General features: G+C 38.0%; 1 protein-coding gene across 2 annotated transcripts in view; it reads left to right on the top strand.

The window, feature by feature from the left end:
* Positions 1-12,604, top strand: part of lrp1bb (low density lipoprotein receptor-related protein 1Bb) — a 1,021,613-nt gene that overhangs the window by 636,814 nt on the left and 372,195 nt on the right. For both annotated transcript variants that reach the window (XM_072912020.1, XM_061926507.1), the window contains 2 exons: positions 795-959; positions 5,751-5,995. In XM_072912020.1, the coding sequence (XP_072768121.1) occupies positions 795-959; positions 5,751-5,995 (410 nt within the window). The remainder of the gene's footprint in view (positions 1-794; positions 960-5,750; positions 5,996-12,604) is intronic.

Raw genomic sequence — 12,604 nt, 5'->3', positions numbered from 1 at the left:
TTGGGCTATCACACCCTCTTGAACTGGAAGCTTATCCCTGATTAATGCACCACAGCGCTTTAACCCTGACTGTATGTTAAGGAACGAATATTTGAGATTAAAGCAAAACCCAGACATTCCTAAAATCAATTTAACACTCTTAAGACTTGAGTAATCTTCTCTCGCTTTCTGCTCCATGGTTCTCTCAACACATTTGGGGGGACGGCTACATTTTACGGCCATCTAGAGAAATTAGACGAATGGATGCCAAGCAATAATTCTACTACAATTACTTAAATCCACTCAATAGAGGTCCATTGATCAGGGACACATTATCAAGTGAATCAGGCTATTGATCTGAACAAGGATGTTTCCTCCTGACACAGTTCTGTTTGCGTCACTTGGTCATTTTATGCTTGCTCATGCAAAATGTATATTTGTTGAAGTTGACTTTGTGAACCAAAGCAAAATTGGCGTGTTTGCAATACAGACGGGGATACCGTTAATGGTCACATCGATGGTGTTCATTTTCAAGCCTCATTGAGCTTTGAAAAGTCATAATAAAACAGATGGTCCCCTGTTTCAAGGTCTGTCGCAGGTTGTACTGGGGTCGCTGGCGCTTTTCTGGGACAGTGGACGCATCTGTCGATGCGGGCAATCATCCGCGAGAGCATTTTGTTTGTTTTCGAGTACAATCAAATTAACAACTCTAAATCCAAACATTTGAGTTTGAATACTGTTACGTTTATCGGTTTGCTGGCTTGTGGATGTCAGGAAACTAACAGAGGCTGCTGCTCTCGGCTTTGTAATTGTAGCATTATGTTTTGGACTGACTGGGACGCTACCTTCCCCCGGATTGAGGCTGCATCGATGAGTGGAGAAGGTCGACACATTGTGTTTAAGGATATGGAGATTGGAGCCTGGCCCAATGGACTGACTCTGGATCATCTGGAGAAGAGGATTATTTGGACTGATGCACGGTATAATATTTACATTTTTTAGTTTGTTTTTTTGGGAAATGTTGTCATATCTTTACTGCACTAAATTACAGCTTAGACCAGAGGTGTCCAAACGTTTTCCACTGAGGGCCGCGCATTGAAAAATGAAAGAATGCAGGGGCCATTTTCATAGTATTCATTTTCAAAACCAATACAATATATGTTGAATTTATTTAGATGTCAAAGGTCCCGGGGAACCAAAATAAATACATATGTTTACATATATCAGCCACTCTGGACTTTATTTATACTTTTTATAAGTGTTTATTCACATACCTTAACTATGTCCAAACAGTGCCTATAACACGGCAGGAAAACGGCTAATCAAACAAAACAGAAGTAATCATCGTGGGCCCACTAATTCAGGCAAAAAAAAATGGCCATCCTCTACATGCAATTATGCAATCATAACCGAGGCCAAGAAGTCTAGCGCCAATACTGACACATCATTGTGGCGAGCCAGTTCGTCTACTATAATCTTTAAAAGCACAGTGAATGCACCAGTCTTAATTTTATTTTATGTTACCCTTTGGTTTTACATATTGCCATTGTTATTCTGATTCATTATTGTTACTATTATTATTATTCTACTTGTTCTTTACTCATGAGCAATGTATTCCGGTTGGTCCTTTAAGTTATATTTAAGTAACACTTGAGTTTTGGTGATTAATAATAATAATAATAATAATAATACATTTTATTTATAAGGCGCCTTTCTGGGCACTCAAGGACACCGTACAAAATCACAACAATAAAATCAATTCATCAATTCAAAAAATATATACAGTACAGGCCAAAAATTTGGACACACCTTCTCATTCAATAGGTTTTCTGTATTTTCATGACTATTTACATTGTGGATTGTCACTGAAGGCATCAAAACTGTGAATGAACACATATGGAGTTATGTACTTAACAAAAAAAGGGGAAATAACTGAAAACATGATTTATATTCTAGTTTCTTCAAAATAGCCACCCTTTGCTCTGATTACTGTTCTGCACACACTTGGCATTCTCTTGATGAGCTTTAAGCACACCTGTGAAATGAAAAATATTTCAGTTGACTACCTCATGAAGCTCATCGAGAGAATGCCAAAGAGTGTTCCAAAAAAGTAATCAGAGCAAAGGGTGGCTATTTTAAAGAAACTATAATATTAAACATGTTTTTAGTTATTTCACCTTTCTACCTGTCTACTTTACATTGTATATTGTCACTGAAGGCATCAAAACTATGAATGAACACATGTGGAGTTATGTACTTAACAAAAAAAGGGGAAATAACTGAAAACATGATTTATATTCTAGTCTCTTCAAAATAGCCACCCTTTGCTCTGATTACTGTTTTGCACACTCTTGGCATTCTCTCGATGAGCTTCAAGCACACCTGTGAAATGAAAAACATTTCAGGTGACTACCTCATGAAGCTCATCGAGAGAATGCCAAAGAGTGTGCAAAAAAAGTAATCAGAGCAAAAGGTGGCTATTTTGAAGAAACTATAATATTAAACATGTTTTTAGTTATTTCACCTTTCTACCTGTCTACTTTACATTGTAGATTGTCACTGAAGGCATCAAAACTATGAATGAACACGTGGAGTTATGTACAAAAAAAGGTGAAATAACTGAAAACATGATTTATATTCTAGTTTCTTCAAAATAGCCACCCTTTGCTCTGATTACTGTTCTGCACACACTGGGCATTCTCTTGATGAGCTTTAAGCACACCTGTGAAATGAAAAACATTTCAGGTGACTACCTCATGAAGCTCATCGAGAGAATGCCAAAGAGTGTTCCAAAAAAAGTAATCAGAGCAAAGGGTGGCTATTTTAAAGAAACTATAATATTAAACATGTTTTTAGTTATTTCACCTTTCTACCTGTCTACTTTACATTGTATATTGTCACTGAAGGCATCAAAACTATGAATGAACACATGTGGAGTTATGTACTTAACAAAAAAAGGGGAAATAACTGAAAACATGATTTATATTCTAGTCTCTTCAAAATAGCCACCCTTTGCTCTGATTACTGTTTTGCACACTCTTGGCATTCTCTCGATGAGCTTCAAGCACACCTGTGAAATGAAAAACATTTCAGGTGACTACCTCATGAAGCTCATCGAGAGAATGCCAAAGAGTGTGCAAAAAAAGTAATCAGAGCAAAAGGTGGCTATTTTGAAGAAACTATAATATTAAACATGTTTTTAGTTATTTCACCTTTCTACCGGTCTACTTTACATTGTAGATTGTCACTGAAGGCATCAAAACTATGAATGAACACATGTGGAGTTATGTACAAAAAAAGGTGAAATAACTGAAAACATGATTTATATTCTAGTTTCTTCAAAATAGCCACCCTTTGCTCTGATTACTGTTTTGCACACTCATGGCATTCTCTCGATGAGCTTTAAGCACACCTGTGAAATGAAAAACATTTCAGGTGACTACCTCATGAAGCTCATCGAGAGAATGCCAAAGAGTGTGCAAAAAAAGTAATCAGAGCAAAGGGTGGCTATTTTGAAGAAACTATAATATTAAACATGTTTTCAGTTATTTGACCTTTCTACCTGTCTACTTTACATTGTAGATTGTCACTGAAGGCATCAAAACTGTGAATGAACACATATGGAGTTATGTACTTAACAAAAAAAGGGGAAATAACTGAAAACATTATTTATATTCTAGTTTCTTCAAAATAGCCACCATTTGCTCTGATTACTGTTTTGCACACACTTGGCATTCTCTTGATGAGCTTTAAGCACACCTGTGAAATGAAAAATATTTCAGTTGACTACCTCATGAAGCTCATCGAGAGAATGCCAAAGAGTGTTCCAAAAAAAGTAATCAGAGCAAAGGGTGGCTATTTTAAAGAAACTATAATATTAAACATGTTTTTAGTTATTTCACCTTTCTACCTGTCTACTTTACATTGTATATTGTCACTGAAGGCATCAAAACTATGAATGAACACATGTGGAGTTATGTACTTAACAAAAAAAGGGGAAATAACTGAAAACATGATTTATATTCTAGTCTCTTCAAAATAGCCACCCTTTGCTCTGATTACTGTTTTGCACACTCTTGGCATTCTCTCGATGAGCTTCAAGCACACCTGTGAAATGAAAAACATTTCAGGTGACTACCTCATGAAGCTCATCGAGAGAATGCCAAAGAGTGTGCAAAAAAAGTAATCAGAGCAAAAGGTGGCTATTTTGAAGAAACTATAATATTAAACATGTTTTTAGTTATTTCACCTTTCTACCTGTCTACTTTACATTGTAGATTGTCACTGAAGGCATCAAAACTATGAATGAACACATGTGGAGTTATGTACAAAAAAAGGTGAAATAACTGAAAACATGATTTATATTCTAGTTTCTTCAAAATAGCCACCCTTTGCTCTGATTACTGTTTTGCACACTCATGGCATTCTCTCGATGAGCTTTAAGCACACCTGTGAAATGAAAAACATTTCAGGTGACTACCTCATGAAGCTCATCGAGAGAATGCCAAAGAGTGTGCAAAAAAAGTAATCAGAGAAAAGGGTGGCTATTTTGAAGAAACTATAATATTAAACATGTTTTCAGTTATTTGACCTTTCTACCTGTCTACTTTACATTGTAGATTGTCACTGAAGGCATCAAAACTATGAATGAACACGTGGAGTTATGTACAAAAAAAGGTGAAATAACTGAAAACATGATTTATATTGTAGTTTCTTAAAAATTGCCACCTTTTGCTCTGATTACTGCTTTGCACACTCTAGGCATTCTCTCAATGAGCTTCGAGAGGTAGTCACCTGAAATGGTTTTCACTTCACAGGTGTCATAGTTTTGATGCCTTCAGTGACAATCTACAATTTAAATAGTCATGAAAATAAAGAAAACACATTGAAATGAGAAGGTGTGTCCTAACTTTTCAAATTAATAATTTAATTTATTTTCAATATCATTCATAATAATTGCCATTCTTATTTTTGCCAGAATAGTCCAGCCCAACACTCTACTACTTTATATATGTCAGTAATCATAATAATAATAATAATAATAGATTTTATTTGTAAAAAGCACTTTACATTGAGTAAACAACCTCAAAGTGCTACAGTGTATTAAAAAAGATAAAAAATAAAATGGCAATAAAAAATAAATAAAAATAAAAACTAGAACAGCCAAATAGCTAAAACTAGTCTGCATATATTTTAAAAAAAGGCTTTTTTTAAAATAAGGGTTTTTAAGCCTTTTTTAAAAGCATCCACAGTCTGTGGTGCCCTCAGGTGGTCAGGGAGAGCGTTCCACAGACTGGAAGCGGCGGAGCAGAAAGCCCGGTCTCCCATTGTTTGTAGCGGAGGTGTCGTATGGAGGATTTGGGGGTGAGTAGTTCTTTTGAGGTAGAAGGAGGCATTTCCAGTATGGGGCTAAATTCGTCACTCATGGTGCTGCGGTATGCCTAAATTCACTGTGTTTGTGTTGTGGCCCATTGGCACATGTTCATGTCGGCCCTTGAAGGCAAAATGTTTGGGCTCCTCTGGGTTAGACATAGATACCTGTATCAACAATCATTCTCCAAAGCATTTAGAAGAGTACCGTATTTTTCGGACTATAAGTCGCAGTTTTTTTCATAGTTTGGCCGGGCTCCAGTGCGACTTATATATGTTTTTTTTCCTTTTTTACTATGCATTTTTGGCGGGTGCGACTTATACTCCGGTGCGACTTATACTCCGATAAATACAATAGTTGAAACTTTGTCATGGAGTTCCGTGTCTATCTTTTTTCACAGTTCCGATGCCATTTTCTCCGCCCTCTACGACGGCAGTGGCATCATTGAGATCCTCAAGGGCCACGAATACCTGTCTCATCCCTTTGCTGTTTCCCTCTTCGGAGGAAATGTCTACTGGACGGACTGGAGGACTAACACTTTAGCAAGAGCCAATAAGTGGACGGGGCAAAATGTTACTGTCATCCAGAAGACAAGTGCTCAGCCTTTTGACCTGCAGATCTTCCATCCCAGTAGACAGCCGCAAGGTGAGAAGTCGTACCTACTTTTTGCTGGAGACAAGTGACAGAGAGTGTGTTTCTTGTGTCGTCAGTGTATCTCTTCTCAGAAGAAATAGAATATTTCAATATACAAACCCCGTTTCCATATGAGTTGGGAAATTGTGTAAGATGTAAATATAAACGGAATACAATGATTTGCAAATCATTTTCAACCCATATTCAGTTGAATATGCTACAAAGACAACATATTTGATGTTCAAACTGATAAACATTTTTTTTTTTGCAAATAATCATTTACTTTAGAATTTGATGCCAGCAACACGTGACAAAGAAGTTGGGAAAGGTGGCAATGAATACTGATAAAGTTGAGGAATGTTAATCAAACACTTATTTGGAACATCCCACAGGTGTGCAGGCTAATTGGGAACAGGTGGGTGCCATGATTGGGTGTAAAAACAGCTTCCCAAAAAATGCTCAGTCTTTCACAAGAAAGAATGGGGCGAGGTACACCCCTTTGTCCACAACTGCGTGAGCAAATAGTCAAACAGTTTAAGAACAACGTTTCTCAAAGTGCAATTGCAAGAAATTTTGGGATTTCAACATCTATGGTCCATAATGTCATCAAAAGTTTCAGAGAATCTGGAGAAATCACTCCACATAAGCGGCATGGCCGGAAACCAACATTGAATGACCGTGACCTTCGATCCCTCAGACGGCACTGTATCAAAAACCGACATCAATCTCTAAAGGATATCACCACATGGGCTTAGGGACACTTCAGAAAACCACTGTCACTAAATACAGTTTGTCGCTACATCTGTAAGTGCAAGTTAAAGCTCTACTATGCAAAGCGAAAGCCATTTATCAACAACATCCAGAAACGCCGCCGGCTTCTCTGGGCCCGAGATCATCTAAGATGGACTCATGTAAAGTGGAAAAGTGTTCTGTGGTCTGACGAGTCCACAATTCAAATTGTTTTTGGAACTATTCGTCATCGTGTCATCCGGACCAAAGGGGAAGCGAGCCATCCAGACTGTTATCGACGCAAAGTTCAAAAGCCAGCATCTGTGATGGTATGGGGGTGCATTAGTGCCCAAGGCATGGGTAACTTACACATCTGTGAAGGCGCCATTATTGCTGAAAGGTACATACAGGTTTTGGAACAACATATGCTGCCATCTAAGCGCCGTCTTTTTCATGGACGCCCCTGCTTATTTCAGCAAGACAATGCCAAGCCACATTCAGCACGTGTTACAACAGCGTGGCTTCGTAAAAAAAAGAGTGCGGATACTTTCCTGGCCCGCCTGCAGTCCAGACCTGTCTACCATCGAAAATGTGTGGCGCATTATGAAGCGTAAAATACGACAGCGGAGACCCCGGACTGTTGAACGACTGAAGCTCTACATAAAACAAGAATGGGAAAGAATTCCACTTTCAAAGCTTCAACAATTAGTTTCCTCAGTTCCCAATAGTTTACTGAGTGTTGTTAAAAGAAAAGGTGATGTAACACAGTGGTGAACATGCCCTTTCCCAACTACTTTGGCACGTGTTGCAGCCATGAAATTCTAAGTTAATTATTATTTGCAAAAAAAAATAAAGTTTATGAGTTTGAACATCAAATATCTTGTCTTTGTAGTGCATTCAATTGAATATGGGTTGAAAATGATTTGCAAATCATTGTATTCCATTTATATTTACATCTAACACAATTTCCCAACTCAAATGGAAACGGGGTTTGTATATATCATTAGGCTTGGCAATCGTTCAAAATGTTAGTATGCAAGAAAAAGTTGCTTGAGATGAGAATATTGTAAATGTGTATGTTTTTGATTAAATTTTTTAGATTTACTGTTAATGGTCAGTTTGTACAATGAATAAATAAACAGTAGGATAAGTACTTTTCTTTAAAGTAGTCTCGTAATAGTGGTGTAACGGTTCAGCTAGTCAGAATCAGATTTTCCAATATGGAACATTTGATTCGGGTTGGGCAACATAGTGATTTCCGACACGATACACATTAGCGACCACGCGTCTTCTTTGTAAACAAATACACGGCAGACCAGTCTTTAGCTAGTAATAGTGCCAAGCTGGAACTATTAATGCAGCCCTTAAAGTGGACCTAGCATGATTTAAATCTACAAAACCCAAAACCAGTGAACTTGGCACATAGTGTAAATCGTAAATAAAAACAGAATACAATGATTTACAAATCCTTTTCAACTTATATTCAATTGAATAGACTGCAAAGACAAGATATTTAACGTTCAAACTGAGAAACTTAATTATTTTGTGCAAATAATCATTAATTTAGGATTTAATGGCAGCAACACATTAAGAAACAGTTGGCACATGGGCATTTTTACCACTGTTTTACATGGCTTTTCCTTTTAACAACACTCAGTAAACGTTTGGGAACTGAGGAGACCAATTTTTGAAGCTTTTCAGGTGGAATTATTTCCCATTCTTGCTTGATGTACAGCTTAAGTTGTTCAACTGTTGTCGTATTTTACGCTTCATATTGCGCCATACATTTTCAATGAAAGACAGGTCTGGACCACAGCCAGGCCAGTCTAGTACCCGCACTCTTTTACTACAAAGACACACTGTAGTAACAAGTGCAGAATGTGGCTTGGCATTGTCTTGCTGAAATAAGCAGGGGCGTCAATTAAAAAGACATTGCTTGAATGGCAACATATGTTGCTCCAAAACCTGTATGTACCTTTCAGCATTAATGGTGCCTTCACAGATGTGTAAATTACCCTAAGTCACACTAGTACATCACCCATACTATCACAGATGCTAACTTTTGAACTTTGCGCCTATAACAGTCTGGATGGTTATTTTCCTCTTTGTTCCGGAGGACACAACGTCCACAGTTTCCAAAAACAATTTGAAATGTGGACTCGTCAAAACACTTTTTCACTTTGCATATGTTCATCTTAGATGAGCTCGGGCCCAGCGAAGCCGGCTGAATTTATGGGTGTTGTTGATAAATGGCTTTTGCTTTGCATAGTAGAGTTTTAAATTGCACTTACAGATGTAGCGACCAACTGTAGTTACTGACAGTGGTTTTCCGAAGTGTTCCTGAGCCCATGTGGTGATATCCTTTACACACTGATGTCGGTTTTTGATGTCGTACCGCTCGAGGGATCGAAGGTCTCAGGCATTTCTCCAAATTCTATTAATCTTTTGATGATATTATGAATCGTAGATTGTGAAATCCCTAAAATATTTGCAATAGCTCGTTGAGAAATGTTGTTCTTAAACCGTCCGACAATTGGCTCATGCATTTGTTCACAAAGTGGTGACCCCCGCCTCATCCTTGTTTGTGAATGACTCAGCATTTCATGGAAGCCGCTTTTATACCCAATCATGGCACCCACCTGTTCCCAATTAGCCTGTTCACCTGTGGGATGTTCCAAATAAGTGTTTGATGAACATTCTTCAACTTTGTCAGTCTTTTTTGCCACTTGTGCCAGCTTTTTTGAAACATGTTGCAGGCATCAAATTCCAAATGAGCTAATATTTGCAAAAAATAACAACGTTAAGTATCTTGTCCTTGCAGTCTATTCAATTGAATATAGGTTGAAAAGGATTTGCCAACTTCACTGGTTTTGGGTTTTGTTCATTTAAAACACTTTTTTGGGGTCTCGATAATATGTACCGTATATGCTTTGATGTAAATATTGCTTAAAATTTGGTCCACAGTCACTTTTGTCAATCGTTTTTTGAGTTTTTCTGCAGGATGTTCAATTCTAGAGGTTTTCCCAAATGTACGCTGTTTTGAATATATATCTTGAAGTCGTCACCAATTTTTTTTTCCCAGACACGAAAATATACTTCATAAACATCCCATAGTCACACCCGGTCACAACATTAGGTACACCTGCACAATAACTGATCGATTCAGACTCGCCATTAAAAATGCCGCTTTTATTTATGTCACTGCATGTCGCACATCTGTGATATTATGCACATGCCAAGATTAGATGACAATAATACTTAGTCCAAATTGTTTTTATTTCTTCATGGCCCTGAAGAATAGGCTGGAAAATTGATTTAATGTCTAAGTACATCTACCTTGTGGTGACATCACGACGTACCCCATCCATCCATCCATCCATCCATTTTCTACCGCTTGTTCCTTTTGGGGTTGCGGGGGTTGCTGGAGCCTATCTCAGCTGCATTCGGGCATAAGGCTGGACAAGTCGCCACCTCATCACAGATCATGACGTACCCAAACTACAAAACCCCGCGAACCGAGGCATCCAAAACTGTGAGCGAGCTTACGTCAAAAAGCATGAATCTTATGATTTAACAAAGCAGAAGCCATAGTAATTCAGAGCTGCGGAAGCTAGTTCTCTAATCAGCTAACCAGACTCAATAACTCCACAGTGACGTTTTGGTGAATTTACCAAACTGCAATACAAAAAGAATGCCATTATAAGTTAATAATACTAACACAGACACTTGTAAGCGTGTTAGATTATTAGTGACACTAGCTTGATTACATTACAATATGTGCATGAAAATATTCCGACAGACATCATATATCAGATGGTTTAGTATGTATGAATTATTTAAGTTATGTTGTAAAATGTGCAATTGTTGCTTGGAGTGATGAACGAAGTAGCCATACCAGTAGAAACGCGATGGACAACAAGAAGATGGAATGGCATTTTTACTTCCGGTTCAAGGCACTAAACCTGTGGTTTTTAACCTGGGTTCGATCGAACCCTAGGGGTTCGGTGAGTCGGCCTCAGGGGTTCAGCGGAGATACACCCGACTCATCGTGTAAATAAAAACGTATCCCTATCGACGTATTATGGATACCCCCAAACAATGTTCCCTCTAGTTGTCCATCTGATTTGCAAGTGTGTAATTTGTTGTGGTTCATGCACGGTTCATTTTGTGCACCAGTAAAAAAAAACATATAACTTTGTCATGAATTTGAAAAAAATAAAATTTTATTTTTCACTAAAGAAGGGTTCGGTGAATGCGCATATGAAACTGGTGGGGTTCGGTACCTCCATTAAGGTTAAGAACCACTGCACTAAACATAAGGAAGTAATGAAGACGTTCAACTGTAGTGAGCGAACTCGTCCAAAATATGGCACCATTGTACAAACAATAACACACCTTTTCAATGTCTCTGTTTGTGTTTTATGAAAAGTATGTGTTTAACATAAAACATTATGGCAGTTAGATAAGAAAAAAACAATAAATATAAAGCCGCAGGGTTCAAAGCGTAGGAAAAACTGGCATCTTATGGTCTGGAATTTACATAATTTTATTTCTGAGAATCGGTTGTTTTCTAATTAGTTTAAACCGTTGATGAAGCTAAGATCTATATCTGTTTTCAGACTTGAAGATCTAATGTATCCTATTAATTTGCACCAATGCCAAGTTCCCAAATGTAATCCCGTCAGCATCTTTTCATTGTAAAGAATGCACCATTCTGAAATGGGTATTATCACAGTGGTAATCGGGTTTACGTCTTTAATGCTTCCTCTGCTTTCTCCGCGTGTCACCAGTTAATTGGCTTGTTTCTTTCCACTAGCACTATTATTATAAATGGGACTGTGTTCATCAAGAAGGGCATGCCCAATCTTTTATAGTAAAAAAAAAAAAAGAAGACAAAAAAAGGAAAAGCTGAGTGTAGGTGTCGGCGTGCACGCGTCTGTCTCTGTGCTGCTCCGCTGCACCCGGAACGTTGGGTGAAAGGAAGGAGAGGGATGGATGTGATGTGACAAAGAATGAAAATACCAATACGCAGCTGGTCTCAGAAAACCATTCAACAGCGTTTCACTAGAGGCTCTTGAAACACAAAAGCAGCGGGTGCTTCACCATAAGAGTAAGGGGAACAATCCCTTGCAGATTAGAAAGCCTACAACAGTCCCATTTCTGTGATTTGCATAACTCAAAAGTGATTGATTAATGCCGGCACAGACAACCACAAAGAAACCCGTCTAAATGGCACAAAAAAAAAAAAAAAAATCATCCATATGCTCCAGAGTCATTTTGGGCCCCACACTTTCAGTGATTGGAGTAATATGGAGTTCTATTTTGAGTTATATAGAGTTTGTCTACATATTGCAATTATATACAGTAATTCTCCCTGCATATATTTGTGCAAATACCAAATGATTCCAAGATGGCTTTATTATACGTCATTTCCTATCTGAGTGTGTTGCTATGGTTTCAACTAGAGATGTCCGATAATGGCTTTTTTGCCGATATCTAATATTGTCCATTTCCTTAATTCCGATATCAACCGATACCGATATATACAGTCGTGGAATTAACACATTATTATGCCTAATTTTGTTGTGATGCCCCGCTGGATGCATTAAACAATTTAACAAGGTTTTCCAAAATAAATCAACTCAAGTTATGGAAAAAAATGCCAATATTTATTATTGAAGTCACAAAGTGCATTATCTTTTTTAACATGCCTCAAAACAGCAGCTTGGAATTTGGGACATGTTCTCCCTGAGAGAGCATGAGGAGGTTGAGGTGGGTGGGGTTGAGGTATGGGGGGGGGGGTTTGGGGTAGCGGGGAGGGGGGGTGTATATTGTAGCGTCCCGGAAGAGTTAGTGCTGCAAGGGGTTCTGGGTATATATTCTGTTGTGTTT

This window comes from Nerophis lumbriciformis, linkage group LG31 (genome assembly GCF_033978685.3).
Source record: "Nerophis lumbriciformis linkage group LG31, RoL_Nlum_v2.1, whole genome shotgun sequence".
Lineage (NCBI taxonomy): Eukaryota > Metazoa > Chordata > Actinopteri > Syngnathiformes > Syngnathidae > Nerophis > Nerophis lumbriciformis.
The sequence above is the reverse complement of the archived record's forward strand: the minus strand, read 5'-3'. Positions and strand labels throughout refer to the sequence as shown.